The sequence below is a fragment of the Halichoerus grypus genome, chromosome 2, assembly GCF_964656455.1.
Source record: "Halichoerus grypus chromosome 2, mHalGry1.hap1.1, whole genome shotgun sequence".
Taxonomy (NCBI): Eukaryota; Metazoa; Chordata; class Mammalia; order Carnivora; family Phocidae; genus Halichoerus; species Halichoerus grypus.
The window spans coordinates 131,956,246-131,970,295 of NC_135713.1; the positions used below are offsets into that span (position 1 = coordinate 131,956,246).

The 14,050-nt window shown below is 35.8% G+C and overlaps 1 protein-coding gene across 1 annotated transcript in view; it reads left to right on the forward strand.

The window, feature by feature from the left end:
* Positions 1-5,547: 5,547 nt before the first annotated feature.
* LOC144381148 (uncharacterized) overlaps positions 5,548-14,050 on the forward strand; it is a 638,603-nt gene continuing 630,100 nt past the window's right edge. Inside the window, exon 1 of the mRNA XM_078067564.1 lies at positions 5,548-5,598. Within this exon, the coding sequence (XP_077923690.1) occupies positions 5,557-5,598 (42 nt within the window). The 5' untranslated portion in view covers positions 5,548-5,556. The remainder of the gene's footprint in view (positions 5,599-14,050) is intronic.

The window sequence follows — 14,050 nt, forward strand, 5'->3', positions numbered from 1 at the left end:
ATACTTGGCCAGCCATTTCAAAAAGGAAACCAAATCAAACCAACCCACCAAATCCAACAACAAAATTAAACAAAGCTGGGTTTCTTACATTTCTTGCCTTGAAATTGAAGACTCATGTGAAAGCCAACCAGATCCTGGGCCATGTGCCTGCAACTAGCTGCAAGGTGGCTAGAGAAGCAACTGTTCTTAGTCTTACCTCCAGGAAGATGGGACTCACGATAGGAGACTTTATCATGTTGTTGGCATTTTTGAAGGATTGGGTGGCCATATATGACAGTTATCCATTCCAGATCTCTTGTTTCCTGATAATCATAATTTCCTTTTTCATTATTCCGCCTTCTCATGGAGCATACTCAGTAATACTTACTGAGAAATTGTACTCGAGAGGTAATATTTTGATACTTGCATGTCTAAAAAGAGTTATTTTTAACTATATATTTCAAGATTGAAAAATATTTGACTCCCTGCTAAGAAATATGAGGAAAATACCACTCACACTTCCTCCCACATTTGCCCTTTTAGCTTCCATTTTTCCCTATTTTTAATTATGTTATCATTTTAACATTTCTAAGAAGTATAACATTCACATTAGATTATATAATTAAAATTCCTTTAGCTCTTTAATCTTTAGTTTTGGCATAAATGGATGCAACTCTCACTAACCATTCTTTTCTCTAGTTTCTATTTTCCTAAGCTCTTTATCATGTGTTATTTCTTGTTTGGCTACATTTCAGTGTGCAAGAGTGAAAAGTTCTATCTTTAACTTTAAATATAAAAGATAACTTCCTGCATATAAAATTGGGATATCAGTGTTTCTTAGAAATTTACAGATATTTCTACACTTTTTCTGGAACTGAATATTTCTTTGGAGACTTCTAACGACTACCTGACATCCCCTTTGAATGTGACTTGCTCTTTCATTTATTCATGAATACCTATATTATTCTTCCTTTATCTCTAAAAACTGAGGAATTTACCAGAATTCATGTATTTATATCAATCCCTCTGTATGCATTTTTCCTGGGAACACTGTTATACTCAGTCTGTAGATTCAAGGCTGCCATATTTTAGTACGGGTTAACTGTGTACTTGAATTTTGTGTTACTTGCTCTGTTCTCTTATATATTCAGATCTCCCTTGACTTATGATAGGATTACATACTGATAAACGCATCGTAAGTTGAATAGATCATGAAGCTGAAAATGCCTTTATTACACCTACAGAAACATCATAGCTTAACTTAGTCTACCTTTAACTTGCTCAGAACACTTACATTAGCCTACAGTTGGACATTATCTAACACTAAGTCTTTTTAATATTGAAGTGTTGAATATCTCATGTAATTTATTAAAGACTGTACTGGGAGTAGAAAAACAGAATGGTTCTATGGGTACAGAATGGTTTTAAGTGTATTGGTTGTTTACCTTCTTGATTGTGTGGCTGACTGGGAGCTGTGGCTTCCTTAGAGAGGATCATACCGCTTATCACTAGCCTGGGAATAGATCAAAATTCAGAATTTGAAATACAGTTGCTATCAAAGTCATATCACTTTTACACCATTGTAAAGTGAAAAAATTCTAAGTCAAACCATTGTTAAGTGGGGAACATCTGTAGTTTAGTATCTTTTGTTGTATCCATGTTTCCCATAGTCCTGTTCATGTTTTGTTTTGTTTTCTGCTCTTTTATTTTATTTATTTTTTTTTTTTAAAGATTTTATTTATTTATTTATTCATGAGAGACAGAAAGAGAGAGGCAGAGGGAGAAGCAGGCTCCCAAGGAGCAGGGAGCCCGATGCAGGACTCGATCCCAGGACCCTGGGATCATGACCTGAGCTGAAGGCAGACGCTTAACCATCTGAGCCACCCAGGTGCCCCTCTGCTCTTTTATTTATGTGATTTACTTCAGCCCATCCACTACACTTTTGACTTTGTTTTCAGTTATGCTCATTTTTATATGTTTTTAATGTGACTTGCAGAACTATTATATTTTTCTTTTTCACTTGCGTTTTTTTCCGTAAGTTCTAGGAATTTCCAGCCCTTTCTGTCTTTTATATTCCTTTATTTGAACATTTGTAACTCCTTTTTTCCATTTTGAAAACTTAAAGTGATTATACTATCTATCATTTCTGTTTCTGACATTCCCTGTTTCTTTGAATAATTCTTTTTATGATGTCTCTTCTTCAATTGGCCTTTTTAAATGTTTTCAATCTTCTATAAAAAGCATGCTTTAATGTGTGGTTTTTCTGGTAGAGCTTTTGTGGTTACTTAATGAAAGACACAACTACATGGCCCTGGTGGCCTTCCTCCGTTTGATAGTTTAGCTGCGAGCTGGTTCAGTAGACTGAAGTGGTCTGCACAGAGCCACGGTCTTTAGCTCATGTCGGCATTCCTGGTATGTAAGGTTGTTTCCAGGGCTGTTGGTTTGCACATCTTGACTTTGGTATTCATATTCCCTAGCATTGTTCCAGGGCCTAGAGAACACTTGATGTATTTCTTGTTGCTTCATGTAGCAAACACTGCAACCCAAGGGCCAAATCCAGCTTGCTTCCTGTTTCTGAATGGCTTGTGAGCTAAGAATTTTTTTATAGAGTTGAAAAAATCCAAAGAAGAATAATGAGTGAAACATGAAAGTTATATGAAATTCAAATTTTAATATCCATAAGTGAAGTTTCATTGAAACCTGCCCTGCTCACTGGTTTATATACTGTCCATGTCTGCTTTTGTACTGTCACAACAGAGTAGAGTCCTTAGAGAATACCATATTTCTGTATAAAATGCATACTATTTGGCCCTTTACGGAAAAAATACCCCTGACTTAGAGAAACTCTGTGTTCCCCATTGCCCATGTTAGGCTTACCTGTAAATATGTAACATGGTATTAAGCACATACTCACTCTTGGAGTTCTTACTTGCTGTCCCACATGCTGATAGCCAGCCCCTCTATCCTAGAACTTTGGTTTTGATGCAGATGGAGCATTTTTGTCCATATTATGTTATAGAAAAATGAAAGTATGGAGGATTGTATTCACCCTACTATTTCTCTGCTTATAAAATTTCCCTAAATAAATTATGTTATATGGGGATCACGTGATGCTGTGGCATGTGCCTGTGACCCTCTTGCATGATATTATTTATCTTTGAATGTTAATTACTGCCAATGGAAATCGTGTGGGGTCAAACTGGGCATACGGTGGCTAGAGGATCTAGAAGAATCTGAAGTAATCCATGGCCTCTATTTTGTTTTTGATGTTTTTGTATACACCTCTTTTTTCTTTTTTGGTTTTTATCTCTATCTTTCCACCATTCTGAGATAGCAAACTGGATCTCTACTGGGCCTTTTTTTTTTTTTTTTAATCTTTCTAGACAACTCCGGATCTCATAATTAATCATAAGATCATTTTGTATGCCATCTTAACTATGGGAAAATCTATACGTTGTCCTTGATCTCTCGTTTTGATTATCATTTAAGAGTATTTAGCAGGTGATCTTAAAAAGTTCTTTGAGCCACAACAAATTTCATATTCCCCTTATGATGGAATGTTTTCTTTTATCCAGTAGTTGGTTTTTGTTGGTGGTGAGATTTGAAGAAGCAGAGGGAAAGAAAATATTCTTTGGCCCTACAACTGGAAACAACAGGCTGTGTTTATATCTTTCTAAATTTTTAGAATCATATATAGTTGATCTTACTCTACACCCCTGAATTTAATTTCTGCCTTGACAATAAACTACTGAGATCTTCAGCTATGCAAGAAGAATGACTAAAACTTGTTTGAACTGTGTGATTTGACTTAGGACTATCCTTTCAACTGGATATACCAAGCTTATGCTGGTAAGAATGGACATTTAAGTCCTTTGTAAATGTAACACCCATTATTTCCCCCACTAGAAAAAGAGGTTAACTTCTAAAGAGACCTGAGTCGTAATTATAAAACACTTCTCTCATTTCCCTAACATCAGCCCAAGCATTTGCTTTCATTTAATCTTAAAAACCAAGTTATTCTTTCTATTTTTTGCAGCTGCGATAGTTTTAGGACATATTGCATATGTCTCCCAAAATACTCCTTAGAAGTTGCGTGTGTGAAGTTTTCGTGTGAGATATTTCCGAATTAAGTTCATTGTGAATTCCTAAATAGACAAAGGTATCAGGATTTTCTTTTCTCTCTTTTTCCTTGTTTTCAAAATGATATTTCTTTGACAAAATGTCTTAGGGGTAGTAAGCCAAGACCAAAGGAATAAAATGCTTAGGAATGTCAGTTCTTTATGGCACCACAATTTAGACAACATAAAAAGAGAGTTTGCTTGCTTGTTTGTTTGTTTAAGGAAAACAGCCTTAATAACAATCAACCACAAGATATGAAGCAGTATAGACTTAAGATCTAGTAGCATATTTGAGAGTTAGAACAAATGTGACCTTTAGAGATATTTTCTTCTGAGTACAGGGAAAAATCAAAATATTTGTAAAAGGATGTGAGCAATGTTTGAAATTTTTAAAAATGTTTTACCTTTGTTTGGAATTCATTGATATCTAATAAATATCATTTTCTAAGAAAAAATATTAAAATTTTAACTATCATGAGTCAAAAATTTTCTTTACTTCTCTTTTAATTCATCTGTCTCCCCAGCTGAATAGGATTTGTAGGTAAAGGAAAAATTATTCTAAGATGGCATAGCACAAATTGGAAAAACCTTTCATGACTAAAACAACTGAAAAAAGCGATGTTTATTGGATTCTTTTCTTCCCAGCACTTTAATAAGGATGTTAACAGCAATTGTTTTCTTCCCTGCCCTAGTAGTGGAGAATTATTAAAATGAAATGAAAAATGGGGCACCTGGGTGGCTCAGCTGGTGAAGCATCCAATTCTTGATTTTGGCTCATGATCTCCAGGTTGTGAGATCTAGCCCCACCTCGAGCTTTGCACTCAGCACAGAGTCTGCTTGGGATTCTCTCTTTCTCCCTCTGCCCCTCCCACTGCTCATGTGCACTCTCTCTCTCTGTCCCTCTCAAATAAATAAATAAAATCTTTTAAAAAATGAAATGAAAAATAATGCACACTGTAAAGATGTACAAAAACTCTACATTTCTACTGGTTCTAATTTATAGATAAGTCTTGGAATATTCTTACAATGCCAGTTTTTTCCACATCGTTTGTCTTCTGAAATTTATAGAATTATAACTTACAGTCTTCCATTGTTAGTTACCATAGTAAACAAATTCTTTAATATATTTGAAGAACTTTTCCCCCTCATTTAAAGTTAAGATTTGTAATATATATAGTTCAAGAACTTTTATGTTAACTTTCATATGAGTTAATAAAAAATAACAATTTACCTTGTAATATGTGGTTATGATTCTTGGGATGTATTGTGTAAATAAAGATCCTACATTTCCTGTTTGTTCAAGAAATAACACAGTGTGACATAAATATTTTGTCATTTCTCAATCATAGAAGTTTTATTATCTTCATTTATATTGACTTTTTCTATGTAACTAACTTATTATCACTATGAATACTCATAGATAATATTTTCCATTTAGGAATCAGTCTGCACAGATAACATGACGGTGAGAATGGAAAGAAACTATGGCATCCACGAAATGGTAAGATGTGACTTTATTATTAATAAATTATTATATCCCCTTTGTAGGAAGGAATATTGAAATAGTTTTATTGTTAATCATATATAACTGAAAGGAGAAAAGATTTTGAATAATTGAAAACAAAAAGGAATCTGAATATTTCCAATGTCTGATAAATGTAATGCTATTAATGGTAAATTATGTTATTTTGAGTCCCCAAACTTCCTTTCCCTCACAGGTATTTTATTTATTTAATTAATTTAATTTTTATTTATTGAAGTATAGTTGACACAGAATGTTACATTAGTTTTAGATGTACAACATAGTGATTTGACAGCTCTATACGTTATTTTCACCACAAGTGTAGCTACCATCTGTCACCATACAACACTGTTGGCTATATTCCCTTTTGGGTGCCTTTTATCCTTGTGACTTATTCATTCCACACCTGAAAGAGTCCAACTCTTTTTGCTCATTCCCCCCACCCGTCTCTCTTCTGGCAACCATATTGTTCTCTGCATTTATGGGTCTCTTTCTGCTGTGTTTGTTTGTGTGTTTGTTTTGTTTTTTAGATCCCACAGATAAGTGAAATCATATGGTATTTGTCTTTCTTTCTTTGACAGACTTTACTTAGTCTAACATACTCTAGGTTCACCCATGCTGGTGCAAATGGCAAGATCTCATTCTTTTTTATGGCTGTGTAATATTCCAGCACACACACACGCACACACACACACATACACCACCTTTTTTATCCACTCATGTATTGATGGACAGTTAGGTTGTTTCACTTGTCATATGACACACCTAGGGAAGAATGACCACACGGTGACTTGTTTGTGAGTGTTCACAGCAGCATTATTCCTAACAAACAAAAACCTGAAGCAACTTTACTCATCAAAAGTTGAAACAAATTGTAATATCCATCTGTATTAATGGAATACAGTTCAGTAATAAAAAGAAATGAATTATTGATACAAATAAAAACATAGATCAGCTAGAAAACATTGGTTTTAATAAAAGAAGTACACACAAAATAGTACATACCAATGGTTGCATTTATAGGATGTCCAACATCAAGTAACACTCTCCTGTACTGACAGGAATCACATCATGTTTGCTTGTAGCTGTTGGTGAGGGAATTGACTGAAAAGGGGCACAAGGGAACTTTCTGGGAGTGATGGAAATGTTTGCTATTTTTATTGAGATGGAAATTACACAGATGTATACATTTATAAAATTTGATATCATTTTAAGTGGGTGTATTTTATTGCATCTAAATTATATCTGAAAAAAAAATGAGAATTAAATGTAAAAATGACAACAACCCAGCAGACACAACATATTGGCTGAAGTGTGTAAAGTGACAGCGTCAAGTGTTGGTGAGCATGTGGAGCAATTTGAATTATCTTATACTGCTGGGGAGTAAATTGATGAAATCACTCTGGAAAAGAATTCGACAGTATTTACTTTAGACAACCTTTGGTATACCCTAAGACCCAGTGAGTTCACTGTAGAGTAAATACCCAAAAGAAATGTAGAAAAATGTTTAAAGCACCACTGTTTATAAAAGCCAAAGAGTGTAAGCAATTTGAATATGCATATATAGTGGAATGGATAAATAAATTATGGTCAAATGTTACACAGCACTGAAAATAAACAAACTACTACATATACCATAGATGAATCTCAAAAAAAAAAGTAGTGTTGAGTGAAAGAAGCCAGACACAAAAGAGAATATACAATGTGATTCACTTATGTAAGTCTATAGTGTTAGAAGCCAGGATAGTGGTTTGATTGGTGGGGATAGTGACTGGTAAGGGCATAAAGGGATTTGTACAGATAATATTAGTTTTGAGTGTTGGTTACCTGGTATGTCTACTTTATAAAAGTTAGTGGAGCTTGATGCTTATATTTGCATACTTACCTATGTTATACTTCATAAAAAGTTTATTTAAAAAGTTTTGAACACCTGGATGAAAAGAAAATGTTCACTCTTGTAGCAGTTTTGAATATAATTCTGCAAATTCTGTGATGTCTAAGAGAGCGTCATGAGCCCTAGGATCCCCAGGAAGTGACAGCTTTCATGGAGTACCTTCTTTGTATCCAGTGCTATAGTGGCTTCTGGGGGAGAACATTAAACCAACGAAAACCAAAATAAAACCCAAAAAAACTAAACAAACCAATTTTATCCCAAAGGTTATAACAAGTTTTTTGAAAGACAGAAGAAAAAATGATTTATCTTAAATATCAATAGTGTACAAAAAGGCAGAAAAAAGCAATAACATATTTGGATGGGATTATATGTATTTCCAAAGGAGCAAATAATGCTAGCCAATATGATTTCAACTTTATGTCTTAGAAAATGACATCAAAGTACTTGGTGGTATTATCCATGATGTAATGAAATGTTAGAATCATGCCTGATAAAGACACTGAGACCTGTCTTTGGTCCTTGTGGCACAGAATTATTCCGCACACAGAATTATTCTATTATATACAACATATATACAACATGCACAAATATAACTAACACAGGGCCCTTAGGGTCAAAAAAGAAAATACCATTTTTTTTAAAGATAGGAAAAAAAAAAAGAATAATATCACCATCCTATTCCTTTCACCATATTGTTGAAAGGGTTTTCTGAGATAATTTGAGGAAAAAATTTTTGTAATAATTCCCACTATATGTTAATTGTCATCATTAAATCTTAGCCTTCAGAGTAGCCAAAATTCAGCACAGCTCAAATGCTAATTTTGACATAAATATTATGCTTTTCAGTGAAGGTGTATGAGACTGGTACTTAACCATATAGTACAGCTGAGATCTACGTTGTGGACTTGGGACTGTTGACAACTCCGTTATTGCTGTTTTCTTTTATTTAGTTGGTACTTGTAGAAACACTCCTCCAGGCACTCAAATGACCAACTTTAAAGGTTTATAGATTTAATTTATACCCACCACACCTCCAAAGGGATCTGATGCCTCCACAAACTTAAGTAAGTTATACATTTGGAAAATCTTCAGACCAGCATGTTACAGAATAGGTTCTGCATGATATTAGTTCCATGGGAGGTTAAAAATGTTACAAAGCGGAAAAAAACGCATTATGTGGTTAAGTATATTGAACACTAGTTAGTAGATTTAATTGGCAACATTGATTTCTTCAGCATAAGTAGTCATGAATAAATGTACATTGTGAATTCACAATGGGGGAATGACATGTCTAGGAAAAACTCCCTGTATCTCCTTTACTCACATACACATACTTATGACAACAGGTGTATGGGGTTTTCCCTGCACACCAAGCAATTCTCTGCAGTACCAGTTGGGTGTCCTGCAATTCCATTCAATTCTGACACCAACCAGAGTTAGCACAGAGCCTACAGGATAAGGGCTCAGTCCCATAACACTGCTCCCCATTTTAGACACCAATCACAAGTAACAGGTCCCCACAACTTCTGTCCAACTTGGCTGCAAATTGGAGGTTCCTATGATCCCCTCTTTGGATTTCATTATTTGCTAGAACAGATTATTCAACTAGAGAAACACTTAGTTACATTTATTTACCAGTTTATTATATAATAAAGAATGTGATCAAGGATACAGATGAAGAGCTAGATGAAGAGATACATAGGGTGAGGTCTAGAAGGGCCCTGAGTGCAGGAGCTTCTATTCCTGTGAGGTTGGAGTACATCACCCTCCTGGCACCAACCTAGAAGCTCCCCTAACTTCTTTACTATTGAAACTTTATGGAAGGTTCATCAGATAGGTGAGATTGATTATTGTCTCCATTTCCAGTCCCCCTCTGGAGAATAGGGGCTGGGTCTGAAAATTCCAAGGTTCTTATCCTGCATTGGTCTTTCTGGTGACCAGCCCTCATGTAAGAGTCACTTGATTAGAACAAAAGACATTCCCTTCACCCAGGAAATTCCAAGGGACTTAGGAGCTCAGTGTCAGATGCTCCCATCACTCAGGAAATTGTAAAAGTCTTAGGACTTCTGTGTCAGTAACCAGGGTCAAAGCCTAAATATTAAATCAAAAGATTTTCCTAGTATCCCTATTTGCATGGGTTTTAGGAGCTCTGTGTTAGGAACCAGGAACAGAGATCAGTATATACATTCCTTATTATTTCACAACATACTATGTTTGTCAAATGTATTTGGCCATTTGGTCAGAAACAGCTATCTTCATGACACTTCACATAGGAATATATTCTGCAATATCCATTTTGGGAAATGCTACTTTCAATCACAATATGAAAGAATGTCATTGAGGATTTCCCGAGTTATCATCCTCAGTTAGCTACTTTTAATTTCATATCCAGCTACTCCTGAATCCCTTCTGATGACTTGGTCAGGACTGCAATGAACAGGCAAAATGAGGGCTGGACTGCGGAGGTAGTCTCAGGAGGTACTGTGGTATGGCAGAGGAGAAAAGAAATGTAACATTCAACATTTTCTGCCCTTGTTGTACAAGACCTTTCTCCTCACGGCCTCTGCCACCACTGCCAAACAGTTCTTCAGCCAAGATCTCAGTGCCCAGAACATGAAACTCTACCTTCTGTTACCAGTCTCAGGTTGGCTTGCATTTTTATTTTTTATTGTTTTTTAAAGATTTTATTTATTTATTTGAAAGAGAGAGAGAGATAGCGAGAGAGAGAGCATGAGCAGGGTAAGAGGGAGAAGCAGGCTCCCCGCCGTGTAGGGAGCCCGATGTGGGCTCGATCCCAGGACCCTGGGATCCTGACCTGAGCTGAAGGCAGACGCTTAACTGACTGAGCCACCCAGGTGCCCCTGTTGGCTTGCATTTTTAGCCTCAGACTTGCCATCTTCTCTTTCTCATGGCATTGTGGCTAGCTAATTTATTGGGCGTCATAAGACAAAGCTGTCTAGAAGAGGATGCAGTATGTAAATGATAGCAAAAGTACCATCAAAGAGCATGAAAGCAGTTACCTTGCAGATGAAATCAAGTGTTAAGGCAATCTGAGGTCAGTAGAAATCTCCATCGTATTTCAAAAGCTTTGGGGCTTACTCTTGCTGTCTGGGAGTATTGCAGTAATAAAGGCATAATACAAGCCTAAGGACCTTTAAATGCTATTAATTAGATTCACCATAAAAGGATTGTAAAATTAGAATTGTTGTGCTCTCAATTATGATTTAATTCATTAAGATGACAAAATTCTGTTTTGCAATGATGGTTCAAGACAGTCAATAGGAAGTAATGCTTCAAATACAGAAAATTGTTTTATACTAAACTGTATGAAAAAAAGTATGACATACTCTTTGAGGAAGTAGCTAGTAGCTATACCACGATGAATATGATCACATGAGCTACACATACACAATCACGTGGGCAGGCAGGAATGTTTCTTTTGGCATGTGAAGTGATACCTGAAATTAGGTTGTTCTTTTTCTAAGAAATATTTTTATGCAGTTAAATGTAAAAGGGGGAGAATGGTATAATTTTTAACATGGTTTGTTGCAATGTATAAACATCTCATAAAAATCCATCAAAAAAGCAAGAGATAGTAATTATGACTCCTCGGTGATTACCTTTTAAAACTGTTAAAAAAAGATTTCCAAAGTTGGCTTCTGTTCAGAAAAACTTTTGACTGCTTAACAATTACCATAACTTTTAAAAATGCTCTGTGACTGATGCTTTGGTAATAATTAATTCTGTATGTGTCAGCTTTATTCAGAAATAACAGAAGGAACTGAGGTATTATATTAGGTTGTTAGGATCAAGACAGCCACTAGAACAATATATGTCCTCCTAAATATCAAAATAAAAAGCTGCTAAAGGAGGAAGAAAGAAAGGAAAGAGGAAAGAAAGGAAGAGGGAGGAAGGGGAGAATGAAGGAAGGACAGAACTTTGCAATATTTCCCTAATCCTAAGGAAAGATTTTTAAATTCAATCTGTTGAGAAATAATTTTTTCACCCACCGGAAATTTTGAGGAGATACAGAGCTAGAGAGTTATGATTTGAGATGGTTCTCTTGCTTTATTGGTATCTCCTAAACAGTAATATTCATTTTGCCTGTGTATTAGTTTTTCCAGAGAAGCACAAGCAATAGGATATCTGTCTGTCTCTCTCTATATATATGTATGTTTACATATATGTATATGTTTGTATATACATGTATTTGCATACATATATATGGGGAAATTGGCGCATACAATTACAAAGGCCAAGAAGTCCCACAGTCTGCTGTCTATAAACTAGAGAATCAGAAAACCTGGTAAAGCAGGCAAGCTGGTGATGTATTTCAGTGCTAGTCCAAAGGCCTCAGAACCAGGGCAAACAATGATGTAAGTCCCTGTCTGAGTACAAAAGCCTGAGATTTGGGAGGACCAATGATATAAGTGCTGATCATAGTCCAAAGGCTGAGAACCAGAGGTGTCAATGTCCAAGGGCAGGATATCTATGTCCCAGCTCAAGCAGAGAACAAACACGCCCTTCCTCAGCATTTTGGTTCTATTGGGACCCTTAATGGATTGGATGATGCCCATCTACATTGGTGAGGGCAGCTTTGATTCAGTCTACTGACTCAATTGCTAATTTCTTCTGGGATCATCCTTATGGACACACTCAGAAATACTGTTTTACCAGTTATCTGGGCAGCCCTTCGGTCAGTCGAGTTGATACATAAAATTAACCATCACAGCCTGTATGAACTTCCACGGTCACAGTGGCTGCAAACTTAGAATGTTGGTATCTGGAGACCCTGAAATAGAGTTCCTTTCCCACCCTATTTATCACTCCTCTGCCTGAGATGTTTTCATTTGAAAGAAGCGCTTCGTGTGAAAAGAAACTATGAGAGGTCAAATTAAGGGAGTGAGGATAAAGGAAATCTGTCAAATGATAAACACCAAGTGCCTAATTAACTTAAACTCAAGTTAACAACTGCATGAAATCTTGACCTTCGTGACTCCATTCTTTTTACTGGGAAAATGAAATAATGAGCTCCATGTGTGGAACATTACCAAAGAAGTATAGAGACCAGGTCATTTTATTAATTGCTGTGAATTGCCATATTCATTTGTTATTGCACAAAAGGTACCCATCAAATAACTTTGTTTTTTAGAAAGGCTCTGTTTACTTAGCTTTATGTAGGTGTTACACTAATAATATGAGGAAGATGATTATACATACATTCACCGCTATTTGGCTGTGTTTTTCTGCAATTATCCTGGAAAAATGAAGAAAAAGATTGGTAGACTTTGAGATCCTGGCCTTCTGGGAGTAGGTGAAGAGGGAGAAAAAAGAGATTAATATGGAGTGCATAGTATAAATGTCAGAAACCAATTTGAATGTCCCAGGAAGAAGTATTTGTTTTTTACACCTTTTTTTCAGTAGCTTAGCAAGGGGCTGGTGTAGCCATTTGAGTTAGATCAAAAGAAAAGGATGGTAACAGCCATTGAACTATGGACATGCTCCCTTTCAACAAGGATACTTTTTTACCCAGGAAACTGCATTGTGAGGCAGTTATTTAGGTATCCTCTACACTGCACTTCCCTTCCATTATTCTGTATGTTGATGGTGTATAGAGGCTGAGTGTCCCTCTTAGAGCCTTTCACATGGTGAGGCCAGTCTAATTTTCCCACTGAAACAATCCTTTATTTAGGGTAAGAGCTAGGAAAATATGTGTGCTTTGCTGTCTCTCTGTCTACTTTCTCATAACAAGTATGATTTTACTTTACACCGTATTGGCACAAATAGTATATGCGTCTATGCCCTATTTGCCTCACAAAAAAGTTAGACTCTTTTACATATATTACCTTACTGTAATCTCCATTCTAAGGTGTTTTTAGATGTCCTTATTTTGTAAACAAGGAAAAGTACACAAAATTCAACATCTATTCAGGGGAAAAATACCAACAAACTAGAATTAGAAGAGAATTTTCCAAACGTGGTTAAGGGAATCTACACAGACTTAGAGCTACCATTGTACTTGATGTTGAAGGACTGAAAGCTTTTATCTTAACAACTGAACCACCCAGGCGCCCCCTGAAAGCTTTTATCTTAAAAATGGAAATGAGACTAGGGTAGAAAGTCTATTCTTACCATTTCTACTCAACATTTTAATAGTGATCCTAGTCAGTGCTATAAGACAAGAAAAAGAAATGGAAGCTATACATATTTGAAAGCAAGAAGTAAAACTGTTTATTTGAAGATGATATGATTGTCTATGTAGAAATCCTAAGGAATCTATAAAAAAGAGAGCTATGAAACTAGGAGATGAGTTTAACAACATCTTAGGGTACAAGTTCAATATTCAAAAACCATTTACATCTCCATCTTAGTTCTGTGGTAAGCAGAATAATACTCCCCCCCCAAATTGCCACACCCAATACTTGGAACTTGTGACTATGTTACCTTATATGACAAAAGCAGCTTCGCAGATGTGATGGAAAATTATCCTGGATTGTCTGGGTTAGCCCACTCTAATCCCACTCTAAGTGGGATGAA